General features: G+C 44.4%; 1 protein-coding gene across 1 annotated transcript in view; it reads right to left on the bottom strand.

The window, feature by feature from the left end:
* The window catches only part of NFXL1 (nuclear transcription factor, X-box binding like 1), a 129,931-nt gene that overhangs the window by 35,010 nt on the left and 73,165 nt on the right, over positions 1-21,756 (bottom strand). The window contains exons 13-18 of the mRNA XM_077279812.1: positions 20,307-20,427; positions 17,249-17,408; positions 14,573-14,664; positions 9,441-9,462; positions 2,005-2,139; positions 1,222-1,388 (exon numbers count right to left, since the gene is read on the bottom strand). Coding sequence (XP_077135927.1) covers positions 1,222-1,388; positions 2,005-2,139; positions 9,441-9,462; positions 14,573-14,664; positions 17,249-17,408; positions 20,307-20,427 — 697 coding nt within the window. The remainder of the gene's footprint in view (positions 1-1,221; positions 1,389-2,004; positions 2,140-9,440; positions 9,463-14,572; positions 14,665-17,248; positions 17,409-20,306; positions 20,428-21,756) is intronic.

The following is a 21,756-nucleotide window of genomic DNA, read 5'->3' as shown; positions in this document are numbered from 1 at the left end:
CCCGAGGTGAAGGGGCCAATTACACCTACACAGCAGAAAACAGCTTCTGCCACACAGACACTACTGGACTGCAAAGATCCCATATACTGCGCTTGTACAGAGGCCCTCTTCCGTCTGCGCCCACTCCCAAGTGCATGGCTTGGGGTCCACAAATGACTGGGAGCCAAGAGACCATCTGAACACAGCTGAAATAACAAGCCACGTGATAATCATATCTAACAAGGTTTGTTTTTTATTACTTTATGAAATGTGTGAGATAATGGAGGCAGGTGTAGTTAAATCCCATCCCATTAAGGCAATGTTCACACTTGATGGGGTTTTTTTATGCGTTTTTTTTTATACAAATTTTCAGCTGCGTTTTACAGTACCAGCAAATTCTATGAGAATGAGAAGAGGAAGAAAGCATGGAGAAGGCTTGGAACGGCTCATGATCCAAAGCTCACCACATCCTCACATGGTGGAGGCAGTGTGATGGCATTGGCATACATGGCGTCCTATGGTGCTGGGTCACTATTGATTATTGATGATGTGACTGAAGACAGAATTCTGAAGTGTACATGGCGATACCTTCTGCTCAGATTCAGCCAAAGGTTGATTGGACGGCGCTTCTCAGTACAGATGGATAATGACCCAAAAACATACTGCTAAAGCAATCCAGACAGTTTTTTTGAGGCAAAGAAGTGGAATAGTGGAGTGGCAATGGCCAAGTCAGTCAATCACCAGATCTCAAACCCATCAATCAGCATTTCACATGCTTAAGACAAAACTTCAAAAAAATCCAAAAACAAGCAACAACTGAGTTCAGCTGCAGTAAAGGCCGGCAAAGCATCACAAGGCAGAAAACCCAGCGCTTGGAGACGTCCACGGCTTCCAAACGTCAGGCTGTAATTGTCTGCAAAGGATTCTCTACAAGTATTAAAAATTAACATTATACATGGTAACATTAATTTTTCCAATTACTTTTGAGCCATTGAAATGAGGAGGCTTTGTAGAAAAATGGTTGCAATTCCTCAACATTTCACAGGATATTTTTGCTCAACCCCTTTGATTAACCCTGAAAGTCTACACTTCAATTGCACCTCAGTTGTTTCATTTTAAATAAAAAACAATGGCATGCAGAGCTGAAATCACCAAGATTCAGCCACTATCCAAATATGTCTGGCCCTAACGGTATATTGCTAGCACACACAAAGTACAATAGGTAGTAAAGTCTGGTCTTACCTGCACTCGATGTACAGACTAGTAATTTTGCAGTGGCACTTGGTCCTGATCATCTGAATACATGGTGGACAGTCCTCAGGGTGACACGGTAAGGTGCAGTGATGGGGGCACCCTGCTGGCCGTGCCTTTGTGCATCCTCCTTCACACATAAAACACTCTCGACCACACTAGGAGACATACGTGGTTATATTGTAAGATCTACGTTTTTGCAAGTACGTTTTAGCCCTTCGTGGTTTGATAATTGATTTTTGCCTTGGATGGCGACAGTAGAAAAAATTCCCATATCATCTACTTTCACAGATCAACACGTTAGGTTACAAGTTAAACTCGATGGACACATGTCAACCTTCACAAGTTAAAGGGAATCTGTCACCCCATTTTAGGCATATAAGCTAAGGCCACCGCCATCAGGGGCTTATCTATAGATAAGCCCCCGATGTACCCTGAAAGGTAAGAAAAACAGGTTAGATTATACTCACCTAGGGGCATCCTGCTGCGGTCCGGTCCGATGGGCGTCGCAGTCCGGTCCGGGGCCTCCCATCTGGGTGAGTATAATATAATTTGTTTTTCTTATCTTTCAGGTTACATCGGGGGCTTATCTACAGCATTACAGAATGTTTTAGATAAGCCCCTGATGGTGGTGGCCGAAGCTTATAGGCCTGAAATGGGGTTACAGATTTGATTTTCACAACAGGTAATGTGAAGAGCGGACGTAAGCCTTGTATTCATCCTATCCGGTACATGGCATGATGACATTTCAGAATATTATACACCAATTCTCACCTTCTCTTTGTTGCCATTATCTTCGGTGACTTTATGACATTCTCTTGCACAAGAGTGATTGCCACACGGAAGCAGGCGGCCACACGGTCTTTTGCAGGAAAATGGGCCAGCAGCATGGCACGGTAATGGGCTCACCTGAGGGGACCAAAATCAACTCAACAATTAGCTTATGCTACAATTAAAACAGGTACTTTCCTATTGCTAAAGACAGGTTGAAAATGATTCACCAAGACAAGATATAGGATCCTTAGGATAGACATAAGTTATGGGGGCTGAAGTAGCGGTCACACCGGAGCGTAGGTGCCTGAGAGGTCAAATACACCTTGACCCCGTAAATAGATAAGCATTACGGAGTGGTGCATGGTAGGTGGGACTATCCTGCGTAAATCACAAATTAACTTGGAGATTCCTTCCATATATGACAGCGCTGGGGGTAGACAGACTGTGATGGCACATGCCTACTTACAAGGGATATCTCTGCCAGTCAAGCTATAGAGGGAGACCCATATATGAAGAAGGAGGTAGCAAGATAATCTGCATAAGCTTTCTCCATAGAATAATGCATGAAAACAAGTCCCTAGCTACCCCATGTCTCTTCAAATCAGTCAGTACTCAATTTTTACTACAAGGTAAAAGGTAACTCTCTATTGCCCATTTATTCACATAGTTCCAGGAGGAATAACATAGGAAAGAGCCAACATAGAGATCTAGAAAAAATGCTCCTGTCTTGTTTATAGTTGCAAGAGTACAAATCAGAATCTAGAAAAATAGAATTAGATGGAGGCCCGATGCTATCGCATCGGGAGGGTGGCAATGTCACGATGGGGGCAGGCTTTGCAGAGTTGAGAATCTCTTCCCCACCCCCCAATGTATTCACCCACCTATCCACTCTCTCTTTCCCCATGTGCTGACTTCTCCCTTCTGTGCTCTCTTCTTTGACCTGTCTACCCCCATGTGCTATCCCCCTTGTCTGCTGTCTCTCTCCTTCCTGTGCTGTGTTCTCCCCTCATGTGCTGTCCTGTGTGAGCTGTCTCCCCGTACTCTGTCTCTCCCCCCCCTGTGCGCTCTCTCTCTCCCCATCTGCTGTATTCTCTCATGTCATCTAAGGCTACTTTTACACTAGCATCGTGCCGACACAACGACGCTAGCGTTGAAAGCGCCGCACAACGGGGCAGCGGATGCAGTTTTTCAACGCATCCGCTGCCCCATTGTAAGGTCCGGGGAGGAGGGGGCGGAGTTCCAGCCGCGCATGCGCGGTCGGAAATGGCGGACACGACGCAACAAAAAAAGTTACATGTAGCGTTTTTTTGTGCCGACGGTCAGCCAAAACACGACGCATCCGTCGCACGACGGATGCGACGTGTGGCAATCCGTCGCAATGCGTCGCTAATGCAAGTCAATGGAGAAAAAACGCATCTTGCAAGCACTTTTGCAGGATGCGTTTTTTCTCCAAAACGACACATTGCGACGGAGGCCAAACGACGCTAGTGTGAAAGTAGCCTTATATGCATTGTTTTTGTCCCAGCAATGCTGTTGCTCTTCAATAGTCTCATTTGCCCGTTGTTGTCTTCGACATTGTGCCTTTGCTGCTTTCCTTTCATTGTCATTGGCGTGCTTTTTAGGAGGAGCCACGTTGGCGTTAATATTTGCTTTTTAAAGGGGTTTTCCCACAAACAAAAAATCATTTTAAAAATTGTCTGTGTCTGACCGTGTACAGAACATACCACAGCTCCTGGGCATAGGATACATTTTGTGAGGTAAAATATTTTTTAAAAACAGTCAGTGAAATATTTTACCTCACAAAATAAATCCTCTGTGATCCCCTGCTGTAATGTCAGTATTGTCTTTTGCTTCCTCCCCTGCCCAGGAGATGTGGTATGATCCGTACACGGTCAGACACAGACAATATTTAAAATGAACTTTCGTTCTTGGGAAAACCCCTTTAATGTGACCGGCTTCCTCTGCCTGTAGACACGTCGCGCATCTGCCGCCGGGATCAGCCAAATGATTCTCTGCACCTGCGCAGAATTCACGCAGGCGCAGTAAATCAGACCGCTGCCATCTTTGTACAGACAGATCGCGGCGGTCACATTAAAACTGCGCATGCGCTCCTCCTGTACAAAGATGGCGGCGGTCAGTGAATCATTCGGCTGATCCCGGTGGCAGCGTGTTTGCCACGGTGTTCCGCTGGTGGTACCACGCAAGAGGCTGCATACAGCGTATACAGTATGTGTGTGGTGCATACAGCGTATACAGTGTGTGTGTGTTGCGTACGGCATATACAGTGTGTGTGTTGCGTACGGCAAATACAGTGTGTGTGTTGCGTACGGCAAATACAGTGTGTGTGTGTGTGTGTTGCGTACGGCATATACAGTGTGTGTGTGTGTGGTGCGTACGGCATATGCAGTGTGTGTGTGTGTGTGTGTGTGTGTGTGTGTGTGTGTGTGTGTGTGGTGCGTACGGCATATGCAGAGTGTGTGTGTGTGTGGTGCGTACGGCATATACAGTGTGTGTGGTGCGTATGGCATATACAGTGTGTGTGGTGCGTATGGCATATACAGTGTGCGTGTGTACAGCATATACAGTGTGTGTGGTGCGTACGGCATATGCAGTGTGTGTGTGGTGCGTACAGCATATGCAGTGTGTGTGTGTGTGTGTGTGTGTGTGTGTGTGTGTGTGTGTGTGTGTGTGTGTGTGTGTGTGTGGTGCGTACGGCATATACAGTGTGTGTGGTGCGTATGGCATATACAGTGTGCGTGTGTACAGCATATACAGTGTGTGTGGTGCGTACGGCATATGCAGTGTGTGTGTGGTGCGTACAGCATATGCAGTGTGTGTGTGTGGTGCGTACAGCATATGCAGTGTGTGTGTGTGTACGGCATATGCAGTGTGTGTGTGCGTGTGTGTGTGTGTGTGTGTGTGTGTGTGTGTGTGTGTGTGTGTTGCGTACAGCATATACAGTGTGTGTGTGGTGCATACGGCATATACAGTGTGCGTGTGTACAGCATATACAGCGTGTGTGTGTGTGTGGTGTGTACAGCGTGTGTGTTGCAATGGTGTTCCGCTGCCGGTATCACGCAAGAGGCTGGTACCACCAGCAGTTTCCATATTGAGACACCCATCACTTGGGTGTCACAATATGGAGGTCGGTGAACTTCCGCCGCTTGGAATTCTGGGATCCGGACACATCTGGATGGAACGGGATGTGAAGACATTACAAGGTAAGAATATATTAAGGTAATTTAAGCCGTATTAAAAAACACAAACAAAAAAAAACACAACTACATGTAAGGACGAGGCCTGTTTTGACCCCAATTAATTTTGGCTCTGCGGACAACTATATGCAATAGGCAGGAATTGTGTATATGTCCTACTCTTATGAGTACCACTGTAGACAGCACGACGTTTACATCCGTCATGGAGCACAAGTTCACAAATGCTCATCAAGTCTTATAGAATTAAGGGACTAAAATCACAGATCTGCACTAGAGTTGGTGGTCGATTCACAGGACCAGCGAGAGCTCCTCTTACCTTCAGACACCTCCGGCTCCTCTCTTGTTTAGCCATCTTGGCAGAAAATGATCATTGCAGCATGACAAAAGTGACATTACGAGCAGCCGGCTAATCAATAGAAAAGTCGGGATGCCCTTAGAAAAGAGGTGGTTCTCTGAGCTCCCATCTAGTTGTCAGAGACTACTGTTGTGGTCGTTGGACCAAGTCCTGCGCATCAATCAGCACCTGGTCTAGCATCCATTCTATCTAGACCGGGGCGTACGACTATATCTTGTCTAGGTGATGTCTTTCAGCGGTCAATCCTAACTTATCTACCAGTCATGAACTACCCCGTTAACACGCAACACCACCTCACAACCGAGATACACCTTTATGTTCTCAAAAAAACTAGGTTTACTTACATGAAAGTTAGCACTCACATTGCCAGTGTTAGATGATGCCTACATGGAAAATATTTTAATTATCACTCCTGCCATGGGCTGCACTTTGTCCATGTGTAGTGAAACTTTAGGTAATAAGTGTACCCATTGGATAACGCTGCACAGTTATTTTGTTTTTCTACTTTTCCTCTTGGGCATTTTACATGACCTGAGAAGTGTACAATATTCCCTTTCAATGGTCATGCATCTGCAAAAAGATCCAAGTCGTAGCAAACAAAGGGATATTTCTTACACTTCACAATACACAAATGTATTGCAAAAGTTCATTTGATTAATGTGAATATACAAAAATACAAATAATAAATCACTCATCTCATCTGCTGACCCAAACCAGCCCTGGACACAAAGCAAAACCTAAATGCCCAATTAAGCCTTCACAAAATGCAGCTTTGTAAAAACCACTGATACCTGACATATTGCCAAAAATCAAAGGTAGACGTACTAGGAGAGGAATTCTAGAAACACACTGCCTCTGCTCTGCCAGAGATTTGATAGGTAATTAGGTCATATCTTGTAGTTTACAGGAAGTCAGAGACTGACTTACTGTGTATGCACTAGAGCAATTGCTTGTCACGACACAGCTGTCATGTGACCCGGGAACAGGGGCTCCTTCCCTGTCCCAAACACTTGGGGGCACCCAAGCTTGCCCTACTTCTCGGGATACTTCTGAAGGTGAAGACGCCGGGGCCTCCGCCCTTGCCTTATCTCCAGAGTTAGCCCTCCGTCTGTTCTCTTCCCCACCCAGGGAAGAAGGGCGCTACTGTGCACCGTAGTACACCAACCCAACAAACAAGGCAACACAAACAGAAAACTCCAGGCATATAAAATATTCACTCACATATAGCAGAGGAATACACCGGGGTGTGAAGGTAGGGGAACAAACCATGATAGAGAATAAGGAATTACCACGCATACAAACCAAGCAACAGTCACTAATAACTCCTCCAACTCTCCTTCTCATAAGAACTAGTGATGAGCGAGTGTACTCGTTGCTCGGGTTTTCCCGAGCAAGCTCGGGTGGTCTCAGAGTATTTGTTAGTGCTCGGAGATTTAGTTTTCATGCCTCAGCTGCATGATTTAAGGCTGCTAGTCAGCCTGAGTACATGTGGGGGTTGCCTGGGTGCAAGGAAATCTCCACATGTATTCAAGCTGTCTATCAGCTGTAAATCATGCAGCTGAGGCAATGAAAACTAAATCTCATGAGCAGTTACAAATACTCGGAAAAACCTGAGCAACGAGTACACTTGCTCATCACTAATAAAAACTCCTCTCCTACCGATAGCCATGCAGCAAATGCTAGCTCTGATTAGTATCAGAGCCCAGATTATAAAGGGAAAAGGAGTGGCTAACCAAGCCTAGCTGTGAGCACAGGGATTTCAAACATGGCCAATTAACCCCTGTTCTGCCAGAAGGAATAAACACATTTAAAATAAAAGAGAAGTGCTTCTTCTCAGCGCCGGAGTGGGAGGAATCAGACGCTGCGGTCTTCTGGCTCCACACTGTCATGGTAAACCCATGACAGTGCTTGATTGGTGGTCAGACTAAAATCACATAAAACAGTTGTCCAAAGTGAAAGGCTCAAAATGTATGGATGAAACACATGACAGTATATACAGTGCGTACAGAAAGTATTCAAACCCCTTTAAATGTTTCACTCTGTTTCATTGCAGCCATTTGGTAAATTCAAAATAATTCATTTTTTTTCTCATTAATGTACACTCTGCACTCCATCTTGACTGAAAAGAAACAGAAATGTATACATTTTTCCATATTTATTAAAAAAGAAAAACTGAAATATCACATGGTCATAAGTATTCAGACGCTTTGCTCAGTATTGAGTAGAAGCACCCTTTTGAGCTAATACAGCCATGAGTCTTCTTGGGAATGATGCAACAAGTTTTTCACACCTGGATTTGGGGATCCAAAGTTCTGTCTTCGTCTCATCAGACCAGAGAATCATGGTCTGATTCATGTGTTTTTTTTAATCAAACTCTATGTGGGCTTTCATATGTCTTGCACTGAGGAGAGGCTTCCGTCGGGCCACTCTGCCATAAAGGCCCAACTAATGGAGGGCTGCAGTGATAGTTGACTTTGTGGAACTTTCTCCCAGGTCTAGGAAGACTTCTGGTGGTCCCAAACTTCTTCCATTTAAGGATTATGGAGGCCACTGTGCTCTTAGGAACCTTGAGTACTGCAGCAATTCTTTTGTAACCTTGGCCAGATCTGCGCCTTGCAAAAATTCTGTCTCTGAGCTCCTTGGCCAGTTCCTTTGACCTCATGATTCTCATTTGGTCTGACATGCACTGTGAGCTGTGAGGTCTTATATAGACAGGTATGTGCCTTTCCAAATCAAGTCCTATCAGTTTAATTAAACACAGCTGGACTCCAATGAAGGAGTAGAACCATCTCAAGGAGGATCACAAGGAAATGGACAGCATGTGACTTAAATATGATTGACTGAGCAAAGGGTCTGAATACTTATGAACATGTAATATTCCAGTTTTTCTTTTTTAATAAATATGCAAAAAATGTCTACATTTCTGGGGTTTTTTTCCACTCAAGACGGGTGCAGATTACACATTAATGAAAAAAAATAAATAACTTTTTTGAATTTACCAAATGGCTGCAATGAACGAAAGAGTGAAAAATTTAAAGGGGTCTGAATACTTTCCATACCCACTGTATGTGCAAATAAAAATCTCTGAAGTGCTGCAGTAATTCTTCTATGGAACCAGGGCTGAAGCATCAATAAACTTTCTGAATCCTGTCACCGGATGTCCTTCACTAAACCACTTTTGGTAGGTGCTGCACACTTAGAATACTTGGTCCTTGTCAAAGTGGCTCAATCCTTGCACTCGATTTTTGTGACTTCAACATATAATTTTAAAGACCGGACTGTTACATAATATACCTATTCCCTGGACACCAATATTTTTTCTGAAGTATATGGGTTCTCTATATTATATTTGTCAGTGGTGGCCAATTTTTAGGACTCTCATGAAAGCAGAGAAACAGAGATAACCAATAAGACGATTCAAGACGGATTTTTATTAAAGCAACGTTCTAGCCATAATTCCAAAGATTATATGCAAATCACTAATTTAAAGAGGATAATTATCTGCCATTTATGTTCCTCTGCGCAGGTCAGAATGTGATTTGTATGTCCATCTCGGCTACAGTGCCTAGGTAGTCAGAGACGCACCCCTGTCACATCCTTGGCTCACATTTCTGCTCTCGCTCCTCCCCTTGCCTTTTCTGGTTGGCATACAAGACTAGTTTATTATAGCAAGGAAAGACATGAAGGACAGAATAATAATAAAGTACAAATATATTATACTTTTTTAGGCCTGGGCAATAATTATGTGGAAATCGATCACAATCCTGCACATGCTTTTGCTAAAATCAAAAGATTAGCGATTAGCGACAAAGACGCACACAGATATTGAGGAGTTTGCACTCAAGATGGTATAGTGACATGCTTACCTCGTGTTTGCCAAGGCACTCCCTGAAAAAAAAAAAAACAGAATTCAGGGATTTGTTGATTTGGTAAAACAGAAAAAAGCGCGATGGACAATACATATCTGAGGTCTGACCACAAGTTCGTCAGAGCAGCAGGCTGGTCTCTGACAGAGCCGGTGTACAAGGAGGAGCAGAAGAGCACACATCTGGATGCATGAGGGCAGGGAGTTGGCCACAAACCATACAGGGAGCCGAGTTGTTGAGCTTCATTAAAGGGAACCTGTCACCACGTTTTTGGAAGATGGGATAAAAATAGCGTTAAATAGGGGCAGAGGTGGGCGTTACATTAGTGTGTTTGTTATGCGTTTATTACCCACCTAAGTTGCCGAAATACCTTTGCAAAGTCTCCGTTTTCGCCTGTCAATCAGGCTGGTCTGGTCAAAAGGGCGTCTTGTCTTCCCCCAGATTTTGCGTAGTTTTCCGTTGGTGGCGTAGGGGTGTGCGCATGCCCAAGGTCCCGAATCCTCTGCCAGGGGATTTAAAAGAGCGCGCTGTTCGTTATTTCATTGGTGATCGGTGGGCGCGGCCATCTTCCTTTGGCCGCGCGTGCGCAGAAGCGGCGCTCTGCTGGCCGCGGCTTCAGGAAAATGGCCGCCGCGATATCCATCTGCGCACGCGCGGCATCCCGCGGCCATTTTCCTGAAGCCGCGGCCAGCAGAGCGCCGCTTCTGCGCACGCGCGGCCAAAGGAAGATGGCCGCGCCCACCGATCACCAATGAAATAACGAACAGCGCGCTCTTTTAAATCCCCTGGCAGAGGATTCGGGACCTTGGGCATGCGCACACCCCTACGCCACCAACGGAAAACTACGCAAAATCTGGGGGAAGACAAGACGCCCTTTTGACCAGACCAGCCTGATTGACAGGCGAAAACGGAGACTTTGCAAAGGTATTTCGGCAACTTAGGTGGGTAATAAACGCATAACAAACACACTACTGTAACGCCCACCTCTGCCCCTATTTAACGCTATTTTTATCCCATCTTCCAAAAACGTGGTGACAGGTTCCCTTTAAGTGTTAAAGAAACTTTTCAGTTTGCCACAATAGTTGCACCAATACTCATACCAATACTAGCCTATACCAATACAAGCCTATATAACGCCACTGTGACTCAATAAAACATGCACCCAATGGTCCATCCATCAAACGGCTGCATCAAAAAATGATACTTACCGACTAAACAAAATATCATACATAAAGATATATATTTGCATACAGTATATATCTGTGTACACATACATACCGTATTTTTCAGACTATAAGACGCACTTTTCCCCCCCAAAATGTGGAGGAAAATGGGGGGTGAGTCTTATAGTCTGGATATATTGGCACTGGCTGTTGTGGGGAGGCGGTATCGGAGGAGCAGCGCGTCACGCTAACTCCTGTGCCCGCTGCTAAAGAGAAATTAATAAGCACTGCATTCCACGCCTATGGGCGTGGAGGGCAATGGATATTCATTTCTTCCTGGCATGATTGATTGGCCCCCATCTCACTTCTGGTATCTATGGCCCCAACAGAAAAGATTAAATATAAAAAAAAAAAAACCTTTACTCTTACCTTCCTGCGCTTTTTCGCAGTCGCAGCGTCCTGCTCCGGTGCCAGCAGCTGCTTAATGCTTGTAAGCAGTACATGATGTCCCTGCCATGCGCTGCTTACAAGCATTAATCAGCTGCTGGCACCAGAGCAGGATGCTGCGACTGCGAGGGAGCGGAGAAGGGTAAGAATAAAGGGGTGTGTTTTTTAAAAAAATCTTTTCTGATGGGGCCATGGATACCAGGACTGGGATGGGGTCAATCAATCATACCAGCAAGGGGATGGAGTCAATCAATCATACCAGGAATGGCAAGGGGCAAATCAATCATACCAGGAACTGGGTGGAGCAAATCAATCATACCAGGAATGGCAAGGGGCAAATCAATCATACCAGGAACTGGATGGGGCCAATCAATCATACCAGGAACTGGATGGGGCCAATCAATCATACCAGGAACTGGATGGGACCAATCAATCATACCAGGAACTGGATAGGACCAATCAATCATACCAGGAACTGGATGGGACCAATCAAACATACCAGGAACTGGTGGGGCCAATCAATCATACCAGGAACGGAATGGGGCCAATCAATCATACCAGGAACTGGATGGGGCCAATCAATCATACCAGGAACTGGATGGGACCAATCAATCATACCAGGAACTGGATGGGACCAATCAAACATACCAGGAACTGGTGGGGCCAATCAATCATACCAGGAACGGAATGGGGACAATCAATCATACCAGGAACTGGTGTGGCCAATCAATCATACCAGGAACTGGTGTGGCCAATCAATCATACCAGGAACGGAATGGAGCCAATCAATCATACCAGGAACGGGATGGGGCCAATCAATCATACCAGGAACTGGATGGGACCAATCATACCAGGAACTGGATGGGGCCAATCAATCATACCAGGAACTGGATGGGACCAATCAATCATACCAGGAACGGAATGGGGCCAATCAATCATACCAGGAACTGGTGTGGCCAATCAATCATACCAGGAACAGGATGGGGCCAATCATTTATACCAGGATCAGGATGGGGCCAATCAATCATATCCGAATAAGAATGGGACTATGCATACCAGGACTGGGATGGGGCAAATCATACCAGAATGATGGGGCCATAACAGGGTGGGGATAAGGGCCATGCATACCAGGATAGGGATGAGGGGACCATATTTACCAGGATAGGTGATCTTAAGTACAGAATTGTCCACATTTTTTTGCTTCAGTTTCTTAGTTGTTTTTTTTTCCCCCCCAATTTCCTCCTCTAAAACCTAGGTGTGTCTTATGGTCTGGTGCGTCTTATAGTCCAAAAAATACGGTACATACACATACACACCACCTAACCAAACCAAATCTCTCACTTTGCCTGATAAGGGGTGCCGAAACATTGAGTCTGCAGATAAGAGATTCTGATTTGGCAAGGCTCGATATTGACTTTTAGGATTGCTACTTCCTATAGGTGGCGCTAGAGTTCAAGTTCTCTTCCTCGCTGAATAGACAATTTGCATTTCATTTCCCTGAGGAGCATTGCATGGTTTTAAAGTCTCCTGACATTGGCATGGTGCGCTCCACAAGGAGAAACGTTACCCTTTGGATCCAAAGCAATTGCTGAAATCTCTGGATTACAAAGAGTGAAATTTGTGGTGACATGCCCAGCATATATTGTGCTGCAGAGATTTTCAGTCCAAATGTGCCAAGTTTGCACCCTTGTGTGTACATTGTCAAAAACCAATCTCTCAGCATTTCTATGCTTCCTTATGAGAAGTAAGGATAGAGGCCCTGATCATAATGCTGTGTCTTGTATTTGTATAGGCCATGGTATTCATAAAAATAACTATAAATTGGGTTCAGTATTGTAGTCTTTGATGTTCTTAATATTTAGGTTCCACATGGCACTGCCCATTGATTGAAAGCTGTCTCCACACTAGGAAAAGTGCACACAATGTCATTTTCAGGTGGGGCTGCCCCAAAACCTGCCTGAAAAAGCACTCAGAAATCATTCAAAAGACTGGATATATGCATTTATATGTGAAAACAACTTGCTGTTCACATGTTCAGTCTTGTAAGTGTCTTTTATCTGAAGAGACGTTTATTATGCACCCATGTCTCTCCTGTCAGCATAGCATAATAAACATTTCCTCATCTGGTTCTCCGCTGGCTCTGGTCTTTCTTTTAATCTTCAGTGCTCAAAAGTGAAGTCAGAAGCGTTAAGGCGCCAAAATGCTTGAAGACAGAAGTACGAGGAAGACAAAAAGGTCGCGGAAGAGTGAGGTCGCGGAAGAGTGAGGTCGCGGAAGAGTGAGGTCGCGGAAGAGTGAGGTCGCGGAAAAGTGAGGATAGACGCTTACAAATGAATGAGGGTGTCAAAGAATGATAGAAGCATACAAATACATGAGGGCGCCAAAGAATGAGGATAGACGCAAACAAATACATGAAGGCGCCAAAGAGTGAGGGATCCAAAGAGTGAGGATAGAAGCATACAAATACATGAGGGTGCCAAAGAGTGAGGGATCCAAAGAGTGAGGATAGAAGCATACAAATACATGAGGGTGCCAAAGAGTGAGGGATCCAAAGAGTGAGGATAGAAGCATACAAATACATGAGGGCGCCAAAGAGTGAGGATAGACGAAAACAAATACATGAAGGCGCCAAAGAGTGAGGACAGAAGAGGACGTTTTCATCCTATTCCCAGCCATAAAAAAAACCAAGCTAAATGATGGGAAATATTTGCCATTTTGCTTGATTTGTGCATATTGAATAAAAAAATAATTGCAGTTTAGAGCGAATCTGAAATTATGAAATTTGAAGCAAATTTGAAAGTTTCCGAATTTACTCAACCGTAAGCTGTACCTCAAAATTAAGCTTCGTGAGATAAGTATTGGAACTAATTTATGCAGTGACTCCGCTTTTAATGCAGATTAATATTTGACATATGTAACAGCCAACAGGACATGGAAGTGCAAAAGACGCATCAGTCTGGGAGATCTGGTAACTTTATTATATACGTAAATATTTATTTTCCTCCAATAACGCTAAAAAAATGTACATGCTGCTGCTGTCCAATAAAGACAGAAGAACAAAGACAACATCTGGAATCGATGAATCACAGAGAAAAGTTCCGTTGCGCCGGTCACTGACGGACAGCCAGACATCTCACCATCATCATAAAGCATCATCTGATAGAGGAAGCGATAAAGGCTTGTAAAGGATATTAATGTAATGTGAACCCGTGTCTCTCCATAAACAATCCCCAATGTATCGCAGAATAGAAAGAGCAGACATAACCCACACACTCATCCACAACAATGGGAAACATATTACATGCGAGGCCACGTATAATCAAACTACAGATGAATCAATATAACTTTCAGACTGACTTCATTATTGGGATTCCACTGTAATTGGGAAATTACGACTACATAGATCGTCTCATGCAACCAAATCTGAGGACGTGATCGGCAATGTGAGCAACTGCACGGTTATAACACAAAGTACAATTGTATTGAGTAAGATACAAGTTGTATACAGAGCTTAGGACTTACATAGGCATGGGAACATTGCATGGAGGACACGGCAATGCGGTCTGGATGAAGGCTGGCTCACAAGGTTGCTCCCAGGGACCGGCAGGCTGAGGCTAACAAATACAAGCCAGTGATAAATGTTCATTGTACTTTCACACATCTCATTTGTTAGATCATGTATGTAATAAAAAGGCTATCCACAAATCATTACTTAAAATAAGTTATATTACTGCCTGCTGTCAAGTGTAATCAGGCTCCAGCAGCAGAGATGCTAAGACGGATCAGGAAGTGGAGCCATTTTTTTTAAAAACTCTTTGATTATGCTCTTCTGTCTGTTAAATTGGAATTAAACATAAAAGAAAGGAGTGCTCTCAATTAGGGGGTAGGCAAGTTATTGGGCATTGATAGGTGCACTGCATGTTGGGAAGTGAGGATAAGGATGTTACTGCACCTACAGTGCTGGCAGAGTACTCATAGAGCGCAACCACCCCCTCAATAACATATCAGACTGGTATGTGCACCAAGAGCAATTTTGACTTGTTGTGGAAGATGAGGATAATTTTTACTCTAGTTTCGGTGGAAAGGACAGGTATGCTTTAAAGAGGTATTCCAATCTACAAATCCCATCACAATATGTAGTAGGTGTAATAATAATAAAATTAGCAAATACCTCCAGTTAGAAATGTAGTAAACTTATTCTGACTAGCTACGTTGTTTACCCAATGTGCAGGGCATTACAGTAGCTTAGGTATCCATGGTTATGTCCACTAAGAACTGTCACTATATGAGTGGCCGTAACCATGGATACCTAAGCTACTGCTATGCACTGCACATGGGGTAAGCTACATATCTTCTCAGAAAAACTATACTACATTTCTAATTAGAGATATTTGCTAATATTATTAGTATTATACCTACTACATATTGGGAAAGGATCTTGGAGATGAGAATACCCCTTTTAAAGATAATATCGCAAATAAATACATAAAAACGTAGATGGTACTACCACTATTCCTCACAGTGATAGGTGTTTAGAAAGGAGATACATTCTGCACCGTTCCTAAACTGGAGATCTACTTTGGCAGTGCAGGTGTCTGCTTGTGAAATAGGGGTCAGTCAGGATTGACAAAATATTATCTGCCTTGGAGAGTTTACGCAAAACAAAATAAAAAATGTGAAAAATCTTTGACAATCGCGTCAGGAAATTAAGAAAACCAATCACTCACTGTATCCAGAGCGGGGATAGCTTTCCAATTTCACAAAGAGACCAGGCTACAGCTGTCCATAATAATATATTAGGAGCAGCTTCAGTTTGAGAGACCCAAACAGACACTTTGGAGGACTCTACTAAATGTTTTACTACAGTGCTGAATTCACAGCAACGCTGCTCAGTACTGCAGTTTAATGTCCTTCATGCTGCTGTTGCTTCAGGCAGCGAGCTACAAAGAGGTGGAAGCAGGATCTCCTCTACTCTGTGTGCTTTATCCTAAATCGTAATAATGATTTATAGAGGTCGACAGAAGTTGGATTTAAAATCTGCCAATGATAGCACTGAAGAATTTACACCAATTACGATTATATATAACTAGATGGAGACCCGATGTCATCGCATTGGGAGGGCAATAATGTCATGATGGGGGCAGGCTTTGCAGCGTTGAGAATCTCCTTTGCTGCTTTCCTTTCATTGTCATACTTTTCAGGGGGAGTCATGTTGGCTTTGATATTTGCTTTTTAAAGGGGTTTCCCACGAACAAATGTTCATTTTAAAAATTGTCTGTGTCTGACCGTGTACAGAACATGCCACAGCTCCTGGGCAGGGGAGGAAGCAAAAGACAATACTGACATTACAGTAGGAGATCGCAGAGGACACATTTTGTGAGGTAAAATATTGTTTAAAAACAGTCAGTGAAATATTTAACCTGACAAAATGAATCCTCTGCGATCTCCTGCTGTTGTGTCAGTATTGTCTTTTGCTTCCTCCCCTGCCCAGGAGATGTGGTATGTTCTGTACACGGTCAGACACAGACAATTTTTAAAGTAAACCTTCGTTTGTGGGAAAACCCCTTTAATGTGACCGGCTTCCTCTGCCTGTAGACACGTCGCTCATGTGCCACCGGGATCAGCCGAATGATTCACTGCACCTGCGCGGAATTCGCACAGGAGCAGTAAATCAGACCACCGCCATCTTTGTGCAGACAGATAGCGGCGGTTACATTAAACCTGCACATGCGCGCCTCCTGTACAAAGATGGCGTCAATCATTCAGCTGCGGTGTGTTCACAACAGTGTTCCGCTGGTGGTACCATACAAGAGGCTGCGTACGGCGTGTACAGTGTGTGTGTGAGCGTGTGTGAGATGCGTACGGGGTATACAGTGTGTGTGTGAGTGTGGTGCGTACGGCGTATAGTGTGTGTGTGTGCGTGTGTGAGAGAGAGTGAAAGAGTGTGTGTGAGTGTGTTGTGATGGTGCTCCGCTGGTGATACCGCGCAAGAGGCTGGTACCACCAGCAATTTCCATATTGCGACACCCATCACTTGGTTGTTCCAATATGGAGGTTGGTGAACTTCCGCCGCTTGGAATTCTGGGATCCGGACACATCTGGATGGAACAGGATGTGCAGACATTACAAGGTAAGTATATATTAAGATAAGGACAAGCTGATCACATAAATCCTTCTTTCGCCAAATTAAGATTTTACCAGGTCTTTCTGCTTAATAAGAGCCTCATCATGACAAGACACAGGGCACATGTGACCACACTTCTGGAAAGTTTTCTGACAAATCTGTCGACAAGGTGGGCATGGACCGAAGTGGCATCTGTGTTGCTCTCTGGCCTCATGGTGGCATGTGGATGGGTTCCTAAATGAAGAACACAACATAAGCCTCATTTCTGAAGATACACAAATTAATAAATGCATATTAAACACAATAAATAGTTTAGAAAAAAAACGCCATGGTGGCGACTTGTATTCATTGTGTATCAAGTGGTGGTCTTTGGTGTCGTGGATCCCCAATGGCTGCCACCAGGAATTTCGGGCCCCATACTGGCAAAATTGTCCGGCTCCCTTAAGATTCCGCTCAGGCTCCACCTCCAACCTTGAACCTTCTACAATCCCACCGCCACTCTTGGAAAAATGCGACTTCTGCACCACGTCCTCACCAATCACACATTAATAGTTCTCATCGAACATCATATCACTTACATAGTTTTCTGCTTTTGTTTTGGCCAAAAGAATTTTTAAGCTATCACCAAGACAAGATAGACTCTTTTGGCACCGCCCTACTCTACTCTAACGTATTAAACATTTCTTAAAATACCCAATACTCTTTAGGTTTTTTTTGTTTTTTTTTTAAGGGAATATGTCACATACTCTTTTTAAATCATAATGATAACCCAAAACATCCAAATGACCCTCATCATAAGTTCACATACCCTGGTGATTTTGGCTTGATAACATGCACAAAAGTTGACACAAATGGGTTTGAATGGCTACTAAAGGTAACATCCTTACCTGTGACCTGTTTGCTTGTAACCAGTGTGTGTGCATAAAAGCTGAGTGAGTTTCTGGGATCCAGACAGACTCTTGCATCTTTCATCCAGCCACTGACGTTTCTGGATTGTGACTTATGCAAAAGAATTGTCAACGAATCTACGGGAAAAGGTAGTTGAACTGTATAAAACAGGAAAAGGATACAAAAAGATATCCAAGGAATTGATAATACCAGTCAGCAGAATTCAAACTGTGATTAACACATGGAAAATCAGGGGCTCTGTAAAAACAAAACCACGGTGAGGTAGACCAACAGAAATGTTGGCCACAACTGCCAGGAAATGGAATGCAAAGAAAAAACCACAACTAACATCAGCTGAAATACAGGACTCTCTAAAAACTAGCGGTGTGGCTGTTTCAAGCTGCACAATAAGGAGACACGTGAAGAAAACTTGGTCGAGTTGCCAGAAGAAAGCCATTACTGCGCAAATGCCACAAAGTATCTTGCCTACAATATGCAAAACAGCAGAGACAAGCCTCAAAACTTCTGGGACAAGGTCAATTGGAGTGATGAGACCAAAATGGAACTTTTTGGTCACAACCATAAACGATACATTTGGAGAGAGATCAACAAGCCTATGATGAAAGGAACACCATTCCTACTGTAAAGGCATAGGAAACTTGGTCAACGTTGAAGGAAAGCACGTTATCAGCAAATACTGGAGGCAAATTTGCAATCATCAGCCCGGAAGCTGCGCATGGGACGTACTTGGACATTCCAACATGACAACGATCCAAAACACAAGGCCAAGTCGACCTGTCATTGGCTACAGCAGAGCAAAGTGAAGGTTCTGGAGTGGCCATCTCAGTCTCCTGACCTCAATATCATTGAGCAAATCTGGGGAGATCTCAAGTGTGCAGTTCATGCAAGACAACACAGGAATTTACAGGAAATGGAGGCTTTTTGCCAAGAAGTATGGGCAGTTTACCATCTGAGAAAATAAAGAACCTCATCCACAACTACCACAAAAGATTTCAAGCTGTCATTGATGTTAGAGGGGGCAATACACGGTATTAAGAAATGGGGTATGTGAACTTTTGATTAGGGTCATTTGGATGTTTCGGGCTGTCATCATGATTTAAAAAGACAAAACACAGTAGTTTGACAATAAATGGCTTCACCCAACCACTAACCATGAGTGGAGAAAATGTTTTGGTGTTATTCATATTCTCTGAAAAAAAGGCCAAGAAAGCAAACATTTTGCCGGGTTTTGTAAACTTTTGAGCACAACTGTACATAATTAGTTATTATGCAACTCACCAATCCAAATATAAATTGTAATCCACTACTGTGCCCCCATTAACTATAAATGGCCACTTTCCCCACCCAATAAATATATAAATTAGATCTTGTTCTCTTTCCCCCAATTCATTACCAGTCACACTCCTCTGCATCCTCAAAGCCTCCCACTACTACTATTATATTTACATGCTGTCCTCCGCCCCAATTTGTTATGTCATGTCCTCTCTCTCTTTCCCACCCCAATTCATCATTTGGTCTCCCCATCCCCAATACAGCATCATTTACTGTCCGCCAATAGTCAATTCATCATTTACTCTACACGACCATCAATTCATCATTTGCTGTACCCCACCCTCAATTCATCATTATTTGCTCTCCCCACCCCCCCAACCTCAAGTCATCATTTGCTGTCTCCGGCCCTCCACCCTAAGTTCATCATTTGATGTTCCCCATCCCCAATTCATCATCATTTCCTGTCTCCCATCCTCAATTCATCATTCGCCGTCCCCCACCCCCAATTTATCATTATTTGAGCTCCTCCACCACAATTCCTCATATGTTTTTCATACTTACCTCTCATACGATTCGTCTGCAGGCACAGCTCCGCTTGTGGTGTCCTGATGAGTGGCACATGTACATGCTGTCGCGTACGCAATGACGTCATCACGTATGCGCCGCCACCAGTACGTCACAGAATAGACAGAGGGGCTCCCTTGAAGCTGTGCAGCTCCAGTAAGGCTCTCTGCGCTGCAGATGGAAGTGCCCCATCATACCCTGGGTCCCGGTGAGCAGAAGCACAAAGAGGGGGCCCCATACAACAGTAAGGGCAGTAAAGCCCTGTTGGCGGCCCTGTGGATCCCAGTGACTAAGCTCCCGGTCAGGTTTTGCTCCTTCGGTGATAGATGTACACATTATAGATGGCCGTGGATACATGAAGAACAGAAGGAAAAGTATATGACATACCTGCATAGTTCCTTACAACGGGGAGGTTTGGTGCTACGCTCTCGGCCACAAGGAACAGTGAGTAGAGTCTTCCCACAACTGCATTTCACATCTACTGTCTCAGGACATGGATAGCAGCTTCCTACAATAAAAATAAATAAGGGTATGATATCCGCCGTTTTTCCTCACTGATAAAATCTTCCATCCATTGAAGAAGATTTCCTCTCAAGTTGGAACAGTAAAGAAAGTAAAAACGATTGCTTGTCACCTTTTCTGCTCTGCGGTGTCCACATTTGACAACCAGCTATCTTGAATTACTTTTGAATTACTTTTGAATTAAAGGGAACCTGTCACCCCCCCCCAGGCATTTGAAACTAAAAGAGCCACCTTGTGGAGCAGTAATGCTGCATTCTGACAAGGTGGCTCTTTTACTCTTTTAGTTCTGGGTGCTGTAACTGCAGAAATAATCCGTTTTGTAATTTGTCAGAAAATAAATTTCTTCAGTCCTGGAGGCAGGCCTTTCCCCCCCTGCTGCAGACGCCACACAGCCGTCACTCAAGTCTTCTTGGCGCCGGGCGCCGCCTCCTCAGCGCTGTTTTGAAATGAGCCTGCGCTCTTTTCTCCTGCCTTGGGCAGGCGCAGTGAGCGCTGCCCATCCTCATATGCAGTCTAGCTGACTGCGCCTGTGCGGCCGCCCTGCCTGTGAATCCCCGCCCCGCAGTGTCTTCTGATTTATTCACATTGCGGGGCTGGGATTCACAGGCAGGGCGGCCGCACAGGCGCAGTCAGCTGGACTGCATATGAGGACAGAGGACGGGCAGCGCTCACTGCGCCTGCCCAAGGCAGGAGAGAAGAGCGCAGGCGCTGGATCATTTCAAAACAGCGCCAAGGAGGCGGCACCCGGCGCCAAGAAGATTTCAGTGACGGCTGTGTGGTGTCTGCAGCAGGGGGGGGAAAGGCCTGCCTCCAGGACTGAAGAAAGGTATTTAGGACAAATTACAAAACAGATTATTTCTGCAGTTACAGCACCAATAACTAAAAGAGCCACCTTGTCAGAATGCAGCATTACTGCTGCACAAGGTGGCTCTTTTACTTTCAAACGCCTGGGGGTGGGGGTGGGGGGGTGACAGGTTACCTTTAAAGAGATCTTCGATCTTTCAGTGTGAATTTTTGCTATGTTATCTGAGGGCAGAAAACAGAGGTAGAGGCAGAGACACTGATTTCAGCAATGTGTCACTTAATAGGCTGAGTGCTGTAGTTTCTATACTATCAATGTTTTATCAGCAGGAGATTATCACTACAGGACTAGGGGATTCATGCCTCCTGGTCCAACCACGTCCCCAGCACTGATAGCAGCTTACTGTCAATATGCAATGTACACAGAAAGCTGTTTTGTGGGCAGGGTCAACTTTCTGAGCTCTGCTACATCTAAAGCTGAGAAAACTCTTGATGTATCAAAACTGCTGCACCC

The sequence above is a fragment of the Ranitomeya variabilis genome, chromosome 1 (assembly GCF_051348905.1).
Source record: "Ranitomeya variabilis isolate aRanVar5 chromosome 1, aRanVar5.hap1, whole genome shotgun sequence".
Lineage (NCBI taxonomy): Eukaryota > Metazoa > Chordata > Amphibia > Anura > Dendrobatidae > Ranitomeya > Ranitomeya variabilis.
The sequence above is the reverse complement of the archived record's forward strand: the minus strand, read 5'-3'. Positions and strand labels throughout refer to the sequence as shown.